Source organism: Musa acuminata, chromosome BXJ3-4 (genome assembly GCF_036884655.1).
Source record: "Musa acuminata AAA Group cultivar baxijiao chromosome BXJ3-4, Cavendish_Baxijiao_AAA, whole genome shotgun sequence".
In the NCBI taxonomy this organism is placed as follows: domain Eukaryota; kingdom Viridiplantae; phylum Streptophyta; class Magnoliopsida; order Zingiberales; family Musaceae; genus Musa; species Musa acuminata.
This window is the reverse complement of record NC_088352.1, coordinates 32,678,806-32,691,431: the sequence shown is the minus strand read 5'-3', so window position 1 is coordinate 32,691,431 and position 12,626 is coordinate 32,678,806. Positions and strand designations below refer to the sequence as shown.

The window sequence follows — 12,626 nt, the reverse complement described above, 5'->3', positions numbered from 1 at the left end:
GGGTAAAATGGTCCATTACAGAACGAAAAGCTCTCGCACGTGTCCACATGACACAACCTTTATTTACAAGCCTAAAGAGGCCAACAACCTAACTCAAATGGGACTTTGAAGCCTTCGGCCGCCCCTCTATATGTTGTACAAGGCATGAACATGCCAAAAGACACGGACATACATAAGCATTACATCAAACATCCTGTTTAGAAGTTTGTCCGTGACAGTAGGGTGTTGTCAATTGGAGAAGCATGGAGGAGAGAGAGGAACAATTGGGGAGTCTAAGCAAAGGGTGGCGATCGAGGAGGAGAAAGAGGGAGAGCAACAACGGAATGGAAGAAGGGTTGGGGGAGAGAGAGGGGAGCACAAGGGAGGAAGAAGAGGAGGGAAGTGGCTATTGATAAGGCTTGGTGGGGGTGATGGCGAAGGAGGATGGGGAGGGAGATAAGGGGAGAGGGGAGAAGCACGAAGGAGGAGCGAGGGGGCCTAACAGGGAGGCTCGACGAGGTCCGAGGTGGAGGAGACAGAGGAAGAGTGACAATGAAAGGGAAGGATAAGCGGGAGTCACACCATTTCGTTGGGAGGGGGGAGAGAGGGAAAGGAGGAGGAAGTGCTACCGTTTGCGAGAGAGGGGGTATCATGGAGGGTCACCTTATGCATGGATGCCGATTGTCGGTCGCCTTTGCTTGTGCAGGTTAAGGATAGTTGACTACAAATTATGCTTCCTTATCGATCATAGAAGGAATCAAACTTAGGCAAGGTTTGCATGGCGACGGTGGGCCTAGGGGCCATTGTGTTCGATTATCAAGGGAAAACAACATCGGTAGGGTTCGTGTGCCACATGTCGTAGGGGAGGGGGGAAGGAGGAAGGCAACATCAGTAGGTCTTACTAGAGGAGGATTTAGGTTAAAGGGATTCAGTTGAACCAACTTTATTAAGTCCAATCTTCCAAACTCATTGGTACTATTCCACTAAACCAAGCCTTATTTAAATCTGATGTGGGTCTGAGCCACCCGGTGCTTGGGCTCAATCATGCACCTGGGCTGCACCTGCTTCAATTTGTCCCCTTGGACCAATTCGAGATGCTCAAGCATTGTCTTGCATTGGCGCCTAGGTGAGAGTGCCCATTAAATCAGTCTAAAATCCTAAGTTTATGTGCATAGCTTTTGGCACATTAAGTGCATTGTTATTTGTCATTTTTGTCAATGGCAATCTATTGTAATGGTTATGTTGTAATATTTTAAGAAAGCTTGGCCCTTGAGAATTTATGATCTTAGTGTTCATTAATTATGCTTGTGGGCATTTAACTGTTGACTTTTCTTTTCCAATTTGATTGTAATAAGTGATGTTAGATGTTTTAGCTTTGTTAAACCACTTAAATATGTAAAAAAATAAGTTGCATAAATGTGATTTATTTTTTGAAAATAAAAATAGGATATTATGCTATTATGTTCTCTAGTCAAATATTGAACTGAATTCAAGCATTTCAAAATTTACTAATTCTTTGTTTCCTGCAGATCTTTGTGAAGCTTTCTTGGCATGTTTGATAGTTTCTGATATAATTTGTTTAGATTTATTATTGAGTTTTTCACTTGTATTGTCTTTTCAAAATGGAATTAGCTTATTACATACTTCATTTATGTTCTATGTATTATATGTTTACCTATTTATAGACCAGATAGCCATAAGCTAGCATCATAATATTTCTTTCTTGATCAGTTGGTATGTGATTGTAAATGGATTCATGGTTTTTCAGTTATGCAGCAATGGCAGGCTCCTCTAAAGCTGATAGAATCAGTCTGAACCCAGTAAATATTTGTTCTTGCCTCATTTACTTAAATTAATTGAAAACTTTATTGATTGTTTTATACAGAATTAACTATCGATGCTATATTGAAGCTTAAGTTCCATTTTGTATTTGTTCTGCATTAGAAAAATATGAATTCTATAATAATTTTGGTTAGGAAGCAGAGTTTCTTATTGTAATATTACTAGAATTGATGAAAAATGTTTTGAAATGTTTTCATGATTTCTTGATTAGGTAATTTCCATGTCACACCTTCCATCTCAACAGACCTATGGGCATTTTGATTTCAGGCACATTAAATTCTTGGATTCAAATAAATGCAGACTTGCTAAGTTATTGTACAGTATATGGGATGGTTTGTAATGTACAATAGAGGTTTTATGGGATGATTAGATTGTAATTGAATCACTCATTCCTGTACAGTATATGCTGTGAGACAGTGCTATGCAAAAAATTATTTAACCTTTTTCTTTGATAAATCTCACAAAGTGATTTACCCTTGAGCAGTAAATTAATTTCTGTAGTCTTAAACATGCAATTTTTTGTTGGAAAACACCCTAGTAGGTGTCTTGTCTAGCATGCATAAGAAAAGGTCTTATTCTGTATTTTTTTTATGCAGTATATTATTAGTGCTTGTTGAGTGTATAAACATACATGTATTTGCCCATGTGTAGAGGTATAAAATAGTTATATTGGTAGATGTGAATACATATATGATTATAAGTATATGTATATGTAGTTATTGACATGTTTTTGAGTGAGATATATTTTTTATTGGTTATTTCTACTCTGGTTATGTTGCCAGCAAAGAATCTTCTTGGATTGTTGTCCTTCGTGCATAATTTGAAATTTTAGCTATTGTGCCATTGGGGTTCTGTAAGATGCAAATATCATATTTCAATGATTAAAGGCATAGAAGTATTTGTCACATAACCGATTATTCTAGAACTGACAATCATATACTCATATATGGCTTAAATGGATGGCAGCAATAATCATACAAACTGTGTCAAAGATCACCTGGTTGTATGGCTTGCTTATGAACAGTATTTTTCTCCATTTTATTTCAGATTTAGTTTTCCTACTAATTTCATAAGCATCACACTTTTTATTGCTATTGATTTATTGTATCTTGGATATCTTCCCTTGACATGCCAGTTATTTTTTATTCTTTTAAAAAAACATTATTTTAAAATCATATTTTAATTCTTGCTATTTATACAAGTTCTGTATCATCTTCAAGACTTCTTTTATAGTTTGTGCCATGGTTTTCTATATTTTGGTTTGTTACCAATATCAGTTCTTTAACAAACTGGTCTAGTACTGGCATGATGGGATGCATTGTATGTTGGTACTTGGTATGCCCCATAGTTTTTGAAATTTGATTAGAGGAGGGTGCGGGAAGGATTGGTAGGAAGTGAAGACGAGGACAAGGAGGAGCTGGTGACTGAGTACTCGAAGAAAGAGGAGGTGGTGATAATAATGCAACTGAAAGAGAAGTGGTTACCATGCCACAAGGAAGACATGGCATGATGTAGCAAGAGGCAGCAAGAGGAGATGTCCAAGGAGAGAAGAGAGAAAGAGACTAGAAAGGGAACGAGAAAGAGAGGGAGAAAAAGAGAGAGCAATAGTCAACTGGAACATGGGTATCTTGAAAGAGAAAAGACAAAAAAAGATAGATAGATGGATAGAGAGAGAGAGAGAGCCACTTGTTAGTTTTTTTTTTCTTAAGAAAAAAATGTGCGTATTCGATTGAAGAAGCATGGGCATGGACATAACATGACATGACATGGACACGATGACACATTATTTAAAAAAAAAATTAGGATACGGACATGGTGAGGACATGTGTATTTATGTATATATATATATATATATATGTATATAATATTCTATTAACATGAGTTTTATTGTATTTGTACTTCAATTTTATAAACTTTGTAATGTGAATAAATAAATATCATCGTACAGGTTGAAACCATTAAAATAAGCCAAATGTAATTATCCAAAATAAAGGTTAAGTACATCAAATAATATTTAACAATCTCTAGATTTTTTTTCTTTACGATGTCGATAATTTATCTCCACTACGATGATTTTCAGATTTTTTTTCCTTGCTATGGTGATAATTCATCTCCTTGCAGAATGCAAGCATAGTGTCGCATGTGAGGGCCACACGATGAAGCATGCAGGAGCGAAGTGGCAGTGGTGTCTTGACCCACAAATAGAATTGAAAATAAATAAAAAAGATATGGTTGGAGACGTGTTGGGCACTCATTTGATAGTGTGTTGTAGTCAAACATGAACACGTCCACCAAAAGAACGTGTTTGTACTTCTTACTATTCGATGGTAGTCTAACTTTTACCATGCATTACTATTTGATATTGGATTGTTTACCATCCTCTAAGCTTGGTATGGTGAGTTCATGGAGTGAAAAAGCCCATGCCAGAGTAAATGGGTGAAATTGCTCTGTCCACAAAGGATGAAATTGCTCGAAAACTCTTATGCTCCCTCAAGGACCTACAAAAGAGAAGGCATGCTAGAGAAAGTGTTTAAGTGGGATCCACAAGCAGCCATTTTAGCAAACACTTGATAGACAAATTACAAATGTTGACTTCGCAAGCTCTAAACGGTTTCGTGACAAAGGGTCCAAGGTGGTTCGCCACAGCCAAAAGTCCCCATAAGTGCTCATATGATATTATTGCAGAACAAGGCAGCGAACCAGCCCTATGCACTATCTTAAAAGCTCATCCATCCATATGCCACCTAGGTAGCTCTTGGATGCTATGCTTGTTGAACTCCGCACCACTTTACGAAGTTAGAAACCCCCTAAAATGGCTGTATGGATGGCCTTTTTAGGGCAGCTTTGCCATTGTGTGATGACTAAACACAACTTGTGTTTATAAGCTTGAAACGACCATAAGAGTTAACCAAAATGAGACTGCCAAGCGTACTGCAAGCTCTCTGCATGTTGTTCAAAGTATAAACAAAATTGAACGACATTGACATACACGAGCATTACATCAAACATTTTATGTACAACTTTGTCGGTGACATTCTTCTCCACTTATTCCTTTGACGACCTTGTCGAAGCCTTTGTAAAATATTCAATCTTTTGCTCCAATTACAATGCACCTCTTGGTCCCTAGTTACACTTCGTCGTTATTGTTGAGTAGTCGAACTTTGATCCGCCACGCTTTTTTAACTCTCCAATGACTCTGATCTGGTGTGGTGTCGATGGAGTTGTGCTGATCCTTGTTGGTTCCTGAAGATCCTTTAGACGAAGGAAAAAACTTTCCTTGTAATGCACTACTCTCTCAAATGTCTCATGTCGCGTGAATTGAGTGGATGCCTGTTGGAGCTTTAATGAGTATTGCCTCATAGACTTTGAAGTTTTTGAGGTCTTTCTTCCGTAAAATTTGCCCATTGATTTATTTTCCATTTAGTTATTGCCTCTAAGTAGGTTCACGTCACTTTCGCTTTTGATTGACATTTTGTTGGGAAATGAAACATACAATTTACTCTTGATAGCATCGATCATCATTGGTGAGAATTTGACAACTGCTATTTTCCACTAAGTTTCTTCGAAGGGTCTTTGAACATGTATAGAGCTTCTCTTTTGGATAAATAAGAGAATTGAGATACTCAGTTTCGCCTATTCTCTTAAGAGTTGAGAAGGTAAAGGCTACTCGCTTCGCTTGCCTCCTCGACAGTTGTACTCCATACATTGACCTGATTACTAGCCCTCGCCTGCTCTTTGCTCACACTTTCGAAGCACTTAAAGTGTTTGCACTCATTGTGTTGAGTTAGCAATTATGATTCACCTTTTCACTATTATCAAACTTCTGAAATATAAGTTTTGTTCACAAAGAGTAAAATTTTATCTCAACTTGGAGCAAGTCTCGAATAATTTTGGTTGCCTTTGAGATTGTATCATCTTTTCCAATATTTTTGCCGCCTACTCCTTTGAGTAGAAAAGGTACAACATAGGTACTGTTTATTTTATTCCTTAGTCGAGCACGTTTACATCGATCTAATGTCCTCCACTTTTGACTATTTTGACGAGAAGCCCGTTGATATCGGTCTTACGAAGTTCCTTGGCCTTTACCCTTCAGCCTTATCTTAGTACTTGAAGTTTGCTTCTGCATTCTCCATCTCCTCGGCCCCTTTAATGATTAAGCACTCTCCCTCCATGAGAGCGAGGGGTCGATGACACCACGGAAGTCTCGCCTTTGTGATACTATGGCACTGTCATGCCTATCGCCCAACTATTCGTCGTCGCATGTTTGCATCCTTTTTTTCGCGATTGGAAGATTTGCCTCTACGGCATTGTGACATTTCTTTGAGTCCGCCTCTATTCTAATTGACACTTGATTTTGGGTAGCTGAGTCTATTTGGACTTGTCGTCGCTTTTCTCGCAGGATTTCTCCTGTGTGTTGCATTATTTCGAACTGTTCCACCACGATCCATTGCACTATATCGCCTCCTAGTGACATCTCTATTGCATTCTAATCCTTGTGGGATGAACTCGGACTGCAATCTCTTCATGTATGGCCTTTGTCAATACATCGTAAGGCCTCTGCTACCTCCAATTGTATTATCTTCTTTGGTAATTGACTTTCATTTACTCGCTCTCGGGTCATACTTGGATAAAGCATATCTCTAGGATAGTCCGTCGCATAATAGTGTCCATAGTCCACTGAGTTCACTAAAGTTGGTGCGCCATTGTCTAGATCCAGGGTCTCTACCCGCCAACATAAACTCCACTGCGCACTGCTTCCTTCGTGGTAACTCAAATGACATCACAACATATTTTTAAAGAGTACTTGCCTCCGCATTCTCTTACCTCATACTAAGGTCTTCTGACCCCAACTTCGCCTCCATAAGTTGAGTCTTATTAGTTCCTTCATTAAATGCTTCACCGAGATAAGGTGTATGTGCCTCGAAGCTCCCTTCGACTTTGGCACCATGTAGGTTGAGTTAGCTTTATCAGAATGAGGGACTCATGTAATGACATGATCCTGCTCATGCGTTTGCAAGAGTTCATGTCATTGACCTCTATTCAAGGAAAGCTTTATATCTACACTCCACGCTCCGTCTTCTATGTCGACTCTCTTCATGCGGCTTAGGCACTTCACCAAGTTCCACCCAAGTTGTTTCACTCGGTTTGCATTGACTTGATAGTGACCCTCACACCCTCTATTCCACGGGTCAACTCGTCGTTGAGTTTGATCTCCTCATCGACTCTGAGTGTGTCTTCATTTGATATTGCCTTGGATAGCTCTCCCACTTGATCTCATAATGCGTTCACCAATGCATTACTTCATGCGAGATCATGGGGTGACTCTTCGTCGCTCGTTGGGTCCGTTGAGCTTTTTGAAGTTGTTGTCTTGAGGTACCTCTCCTTAACATGTGTGATCTGTTGCACATGATTCTCTCTCTAGAGAACCGAGACTTATTCCTCCTGGATATCTGTGTTGTTGAAGTAACTTTTCTCTTTACATCGTTTCCTTTTAAAGTTTCGGATACCATTATCCCTTTAGACAACTCCGCCCTGTTAAACAAACTATGCATTGTGTCGGCCCTACAAATGCACTTGCTAGATTGCGATTGTTTTTAATACAACCCTCGCTGTGCCTCTTTAGGCCTAGCAATATGCTGAATTTGTTGTACACTTTAGCCTCCTACGGATGTATCCTTCTCATGTTGAAGAGAAAGTTTTAATGCTCCATGGTGTCGAGTTTCGATAGCCTTGGGATGACCACGGACAATCCATCATCCATATACAACTCCTTGCATGAGTACCAAATTCTTCAAGTTAGCAATTCTTCTCATTTTTGTAAGCTTTGCACAACTCTTTCGGTTGCTACGCAACCCATCCCACTTTGTACGGTCTCATCCTTTGCCAAGTACCCCACTTGCCTTGAGCACCGTCAAGTTTGGTTACCAACATCGAGATGTAGCTCTAACTCAGCTATCCCAACTTTTGTGCGCTACACGTTCTTCCCAACTCACTTATCCTTGTGGTGCTTCTCGCATGAAGTGTTGGCCATTCCTTTAAATGCCAATCTCGGATGCTTGCTCCTCTAAGCAACTCCTTTCCCTACATCTCAATGTCCATTTCTCCAAATGGTCATGCGTGCTGGTTGCCCTCAACGCAGCACCATTAGGTCCCTCATGCTTGCATGCTAAGTGTTTCTAAGTGTGCTTTTCCTTCTCTAATACCATTTATCACAGACTTGGTTGGTTTTGCCTAAGTCGTGCGGCACCATTGCGTGTCCTTTTGCAAAGGGTTTGCATCATTAAAATCTCTTATGATCTCTTAAGGACCTATAAAAGAGAAGACTGGTTAGAGAAAGCGTTTAACTTAGGTTTCACAAGTAGTTATTTTAGTAAACACTTGATAGGCAATGCAAATTACAAATATAGACTTCGCAAGCTCTGAATGGTCACGTGATAATGGGTCTAAGGTGGTCCACTATGCCCAAAAGTCTCCACAAGTGCCCACATGTCACTGTTGTGGAATAAGATAGCAAACCAGCTCTAGACACTACCCTAAAGGCCCATCCAACCATGTGCCACCCAGATAGCTCCTGGATGCTGTACTGGTTGACACTCCGCACCACTCTGGGAGCTAAGAAACCTCTAAAATGGCTGCTTGGATTTTCTGTTTCTGCACAGTTTTGCCTCTGTGTGACGATTATACACAATCTATGTTTACAAACCTGAAACAACCATAAAAGCTAACCAAAATAGGGTTGTCAAGCCTATTGTAAGCCCTCTACATGTTATGAAAAACATGAACAAAACTGAAAGATACAGACATATACAAGCATTACATTGAACACCATATTTACAACTTTGTCAATAATAGATCAATACGGGGGTATTTTAAACCAAGGTTCGCAATACCGTATCGTATCAGAGTTTCAACCTGGGCTCGGTACCGGTACGGTACGGTATACCGCTCGGTACACCCAAGTGTACCGAGCGGTATATTCAGGCGTGACGAGCACTGTAGCAGTGCTACAGTGCTACGGTATTGCTACAGTACTGCTACAGGCGGTATATTCAGGCGTGCCGAGCACTGTAACAGGTGGTCCGCGTACCGGAAGCCTGTCGGACCGGTACGTACCGCCCGTACCGGGTGGTACGGACCGGTACTGCAGACCATGTTTTAAACCTTAGTTATGCTTCTTTTTGTTGAACTTCCATTTTAATTAATGTCTCCTTAGAAAATTCTAAGCAGTATTCGATTTGATTTAATGAGCATCGGAGTAGATAATTCTAATAATTTCACTATTATAATTCTGCCAGGGAAATAACATAACTTGTTCTTGTTTTGGTTTCCTATCTTTATTTCCTATAGTGTTGGTTTACATGAATCATAGGTGATATAACAGAAATTATTCCTGATATATGTGTAGGATGCTGCATTTAATTGGAAATCTAAACATATTTGTTTTACGTGCAGTCACCCCTCTGTTGTCCAAATCTATCTTCAAGTAATAATTTGAACATCTTACAATCAGTGAGACTGGGAAAATACACTGAGGTAAGGTAGAATGGCTTTTTACATTTTGATATATCTTTTTCATAAGAATGCTACATGTATATTCATTTCCATATGCAGTGGTTTAATGATGTATCAAACAATGATATTTCAAATAAATGTGAGGATGCTGTTAATCTTCTTTCAGCAAACTTTGGGTGTCAGGTAAGCTTATAATTTCATATAATTGCTTCAAAAATTATTTTTAAAAGAAAATTCATAATTAGAAACCTTATTTATAAAGGTGGAATAAAGTCGATGCTTCATGGTTGATGTAACGTGCATTTAAATATGTATCTATATATGCCTTCCTTGTAATTAAAGTTTCTCTTTTGTCTCAAGATAATAGAGATTACATTACCAGAGCTAGAGGAAATGCGGACTGCCCATGTAGTTTCCATTGGTTCAGAATCACTCTGTGGATTAAATGCTTATCGTGGGGAAAGGTTGGAATTTTCACCCTTGTGAATTTAGCTTCCTTTTGAGTTTATAGCTGCTATCACTAGTCATTTCTTTGACTTGGTTACATAGGCAATTTTGTCTTCTAGATCTATGACTAGGAACACCCTTTTGAAAATCAAAGGTTTTAATGCTTCACCTTGCCACTTCTATTGAGCTTTCTGCTTTTGCTTACACTGATGTCATACTAAATTCTAGTTAAATTATTAAGTTGATTTGCCATATGGTATTTTATGGCATGAAATGACACTGTTGATTCGGATGTATCTGTTCCTGCTGAACACATCAGGAGAAACTTGCAAAATCCATAGAGGAAAGTTCTTGTCCTAATATTTCTAGTAAGAATGTAGTAAACTAGTAATTATTTTAGAACCTTGGACTGAAATTTACAAAGTTTTGTTTTAGAAATAACTTGAGCAATCAGTGAATAATTGCAGGTTTTTGATTTATGTGTAAACCACAATGATATCAGTTTCCACTATATTAATTTGCCCTTCTATGAGCTATCTATTCAACCTCTTAAATTGAGGGAAAGATTGTGTGTGAATAGGTTTAGGAAAAATGACCATCACCATGCAATTGTTGACCATGATATCCATATTAATGGGGAGATTGTGAATACTAGGAATCCTATCAGGTTAATGTCTTATATGCTCTATCTTGTCTTCTTGTAATCATCTACTGTTTTTTCTTTTCCTTTATCCTCATGGCTATAAATGAATAGCAAGGATTTGTGTGCATTGTAATTGATTAAGGGCTAAAGTTTCAGTACTCATTAACTTACAAAGAGTGAGTGAGGGCTCTTGAATCGTGGAACTGCATAGTTCCACAGGATACCAAGCATATTGAGAATTTCTCTTGGATATAGACTAGTACATTAGAGCGGTCCCAACTCGAATAAGAGGATTCCAAGGTGTCATTAGTGATAATGTATCTAAATGGTGATGTAAAACTTTTGGTGGCACATTTGTTGAGAGGATTGCAACACAATAGTCGCTATATTGTGACTTAGGAAGACTTAAATGTGAATTATGAACTTAGTTTATGCTAGAGAACACTAAATTCATTGCGTGGTATATGTTGAGGCATTTCATCTAACCATGATAATTCGGGAGTACGGAAGTAGTATTTTGCACTAATGCTGGATATACATGATGTGTTTGAGAAAGAAAAACTTTTCAACTTACTGAATAGTTCAAAGCCTAGGCTAATGTCTATGAGCTAGCAAGTGCAATCGTGAAAGCATAATGACTTATGAATTTCTCTATAGCAACTATAGAGAAAAAAATACTCATTGGAGAAGTGCTCTCTGAATGCTTTCGAATGAAAGGACTCAAAGATCAAAGGACTTTAATGGAACATTGATGCAAAAGGAACGACCTAGAATCTAAGATATTCCTTTTGTCGGGTGGATGTCATTCGATGATGGAGTGTTAATAGAGGAAGTGGGCTCTCAATGCAGTTATGACTTCTTTTATAGAGGAAAAGGGTAAGGCTAAGGGAAAATCATCCAACTCAAGAAGGTTGTGATTGAGTAATGACTAAGACGTCACCTAGACCTTATATGGGAGCTATACATTTGTTGACCACATTGCTAGCTAAAGTCCGAGAGAAACTAAGGAGCCAAAAGAGAAGGCTGACTCTCTAAGCTTAAGCGCACCAAAATCAAGTAGCATTGAAAGATTGTTGAGAGGACCACTCCTGGGGATGGTGCATTTGTTGAATCCACAAGTTGGGGAGCATTAAACTGAACGAGACAAAGGGACATTACAACCTATTGATGTTTGTGGACATTAAATTAAATGAGACAACTTGCACATTGGACACACAAGCCATAAACAAGTCCATAGCAAATAGAGAGGCAAAAGACTCAAACTGAAATTAATGAAGCGTTTGAGCCACATGGAAGGCAGTTAATTTGAAAGCAGATAAAGATGAGTTGATATCTTTGGCTTGGTGAAGGGATATCAAGATGAGAGTCAAAATGACATTACTCCCTATGCCAATCCTATTTTTGGAGTGGCAAAGGGAGTCAATATCAAGATGAGAGATTGAGCGGGAGTACCAACTTCATGAAACTTCCATTGCATGATCTCTATGTCATTCTCGGACTAGAGTTTCTTAAGAGACTTAAGCAATACCCATGACATTCTTGAATTTTCTTTTGCTGATCGGAGGTGACTCTCCATGCATGGTGCCACTTTTGATGAACACATATGCTCTCGAGAAAGCAAGTGGAAGAATAATTTAGATAGGAAGACCTTACTCATCTTACACTGATATAGCTAGAGTTGGAAAGCCTAAATGCAGAGTGGGAGTCTATCAAGATGAACATTCTTGAAGAATATGCCAACATCAACCCTTTCTTTGTGGATGCAATGTGGAATGATAGTTTGAACTCGATGAAGTTGAAGATCCTGTTGGCCATCTATATTGGGCATCACTCAGAATCAAAGAATTTCTAGGACCTCTCATACAAGTTGTTGTGTGATAGATTGTTCTAGAACATATCTGCACTCCTGAGTTTCTCGATGTTCTCAAGAAGTAAGACCGATAGAGTGGACTTCAGTGCCAAGTAAAGTCTAAAGAATCAAAGTTGGAAGTGGCCTTGCAGTAACTATTTAATCACCTTTCGGTGATTGACTATGCCAAAGGCAATATGTCTGTACACTATCTTCTCATCTCAAAAGCAGAGGATAACATAGACCTACTAGGAGGAGATGATGATGTATTCAAATGTGAGGGACAAACTTCACCGAACAAGACCATAAACTCATCATGCTCAACGACACAACACTAGCAAAGGTCCAACTAGT

General features: G+C 38.8%; 1 protein-coding gene across 6 annotated transcripts in view; it reads left to right on the top strand.

Annotated features, from left to right (window-relative positions):
- Positions 1-12,626, top strand: part of LOC135636796 (fatty acid amide hydrolase-like) — an 84,733-nt gene that overhangs the window by 24,078 nt on the left and 48,029 nt on the right. For all 6 annotated transcript variants that reach the window (XR_010496053.1, XR_010496052.1, XM_065148839.1 and 3 more), the window contains 4 exons: positions 1,748-1,799; positions 9,274-9,354; positions 9,433-9,516; positions 9,694-9,797. Coding sequence is in view for 4 of the 6 variants with exons in the window: in XM_065148839.1 (XP_065004911.1) it covers positions 1,748-1,799; positions 9,274-9,354; positions 9,433-9,516; positions 9,694-9,797 (321 nt within the window). In the remaining 2 variants the exon portion in view is untranslated. The remainder of the gene's footprint in view (positions 1-1,747; positions 1,800-9,273; positions 9,355-9,432; positions 9,517-9,693; positions 9,798-12,626) is intronic.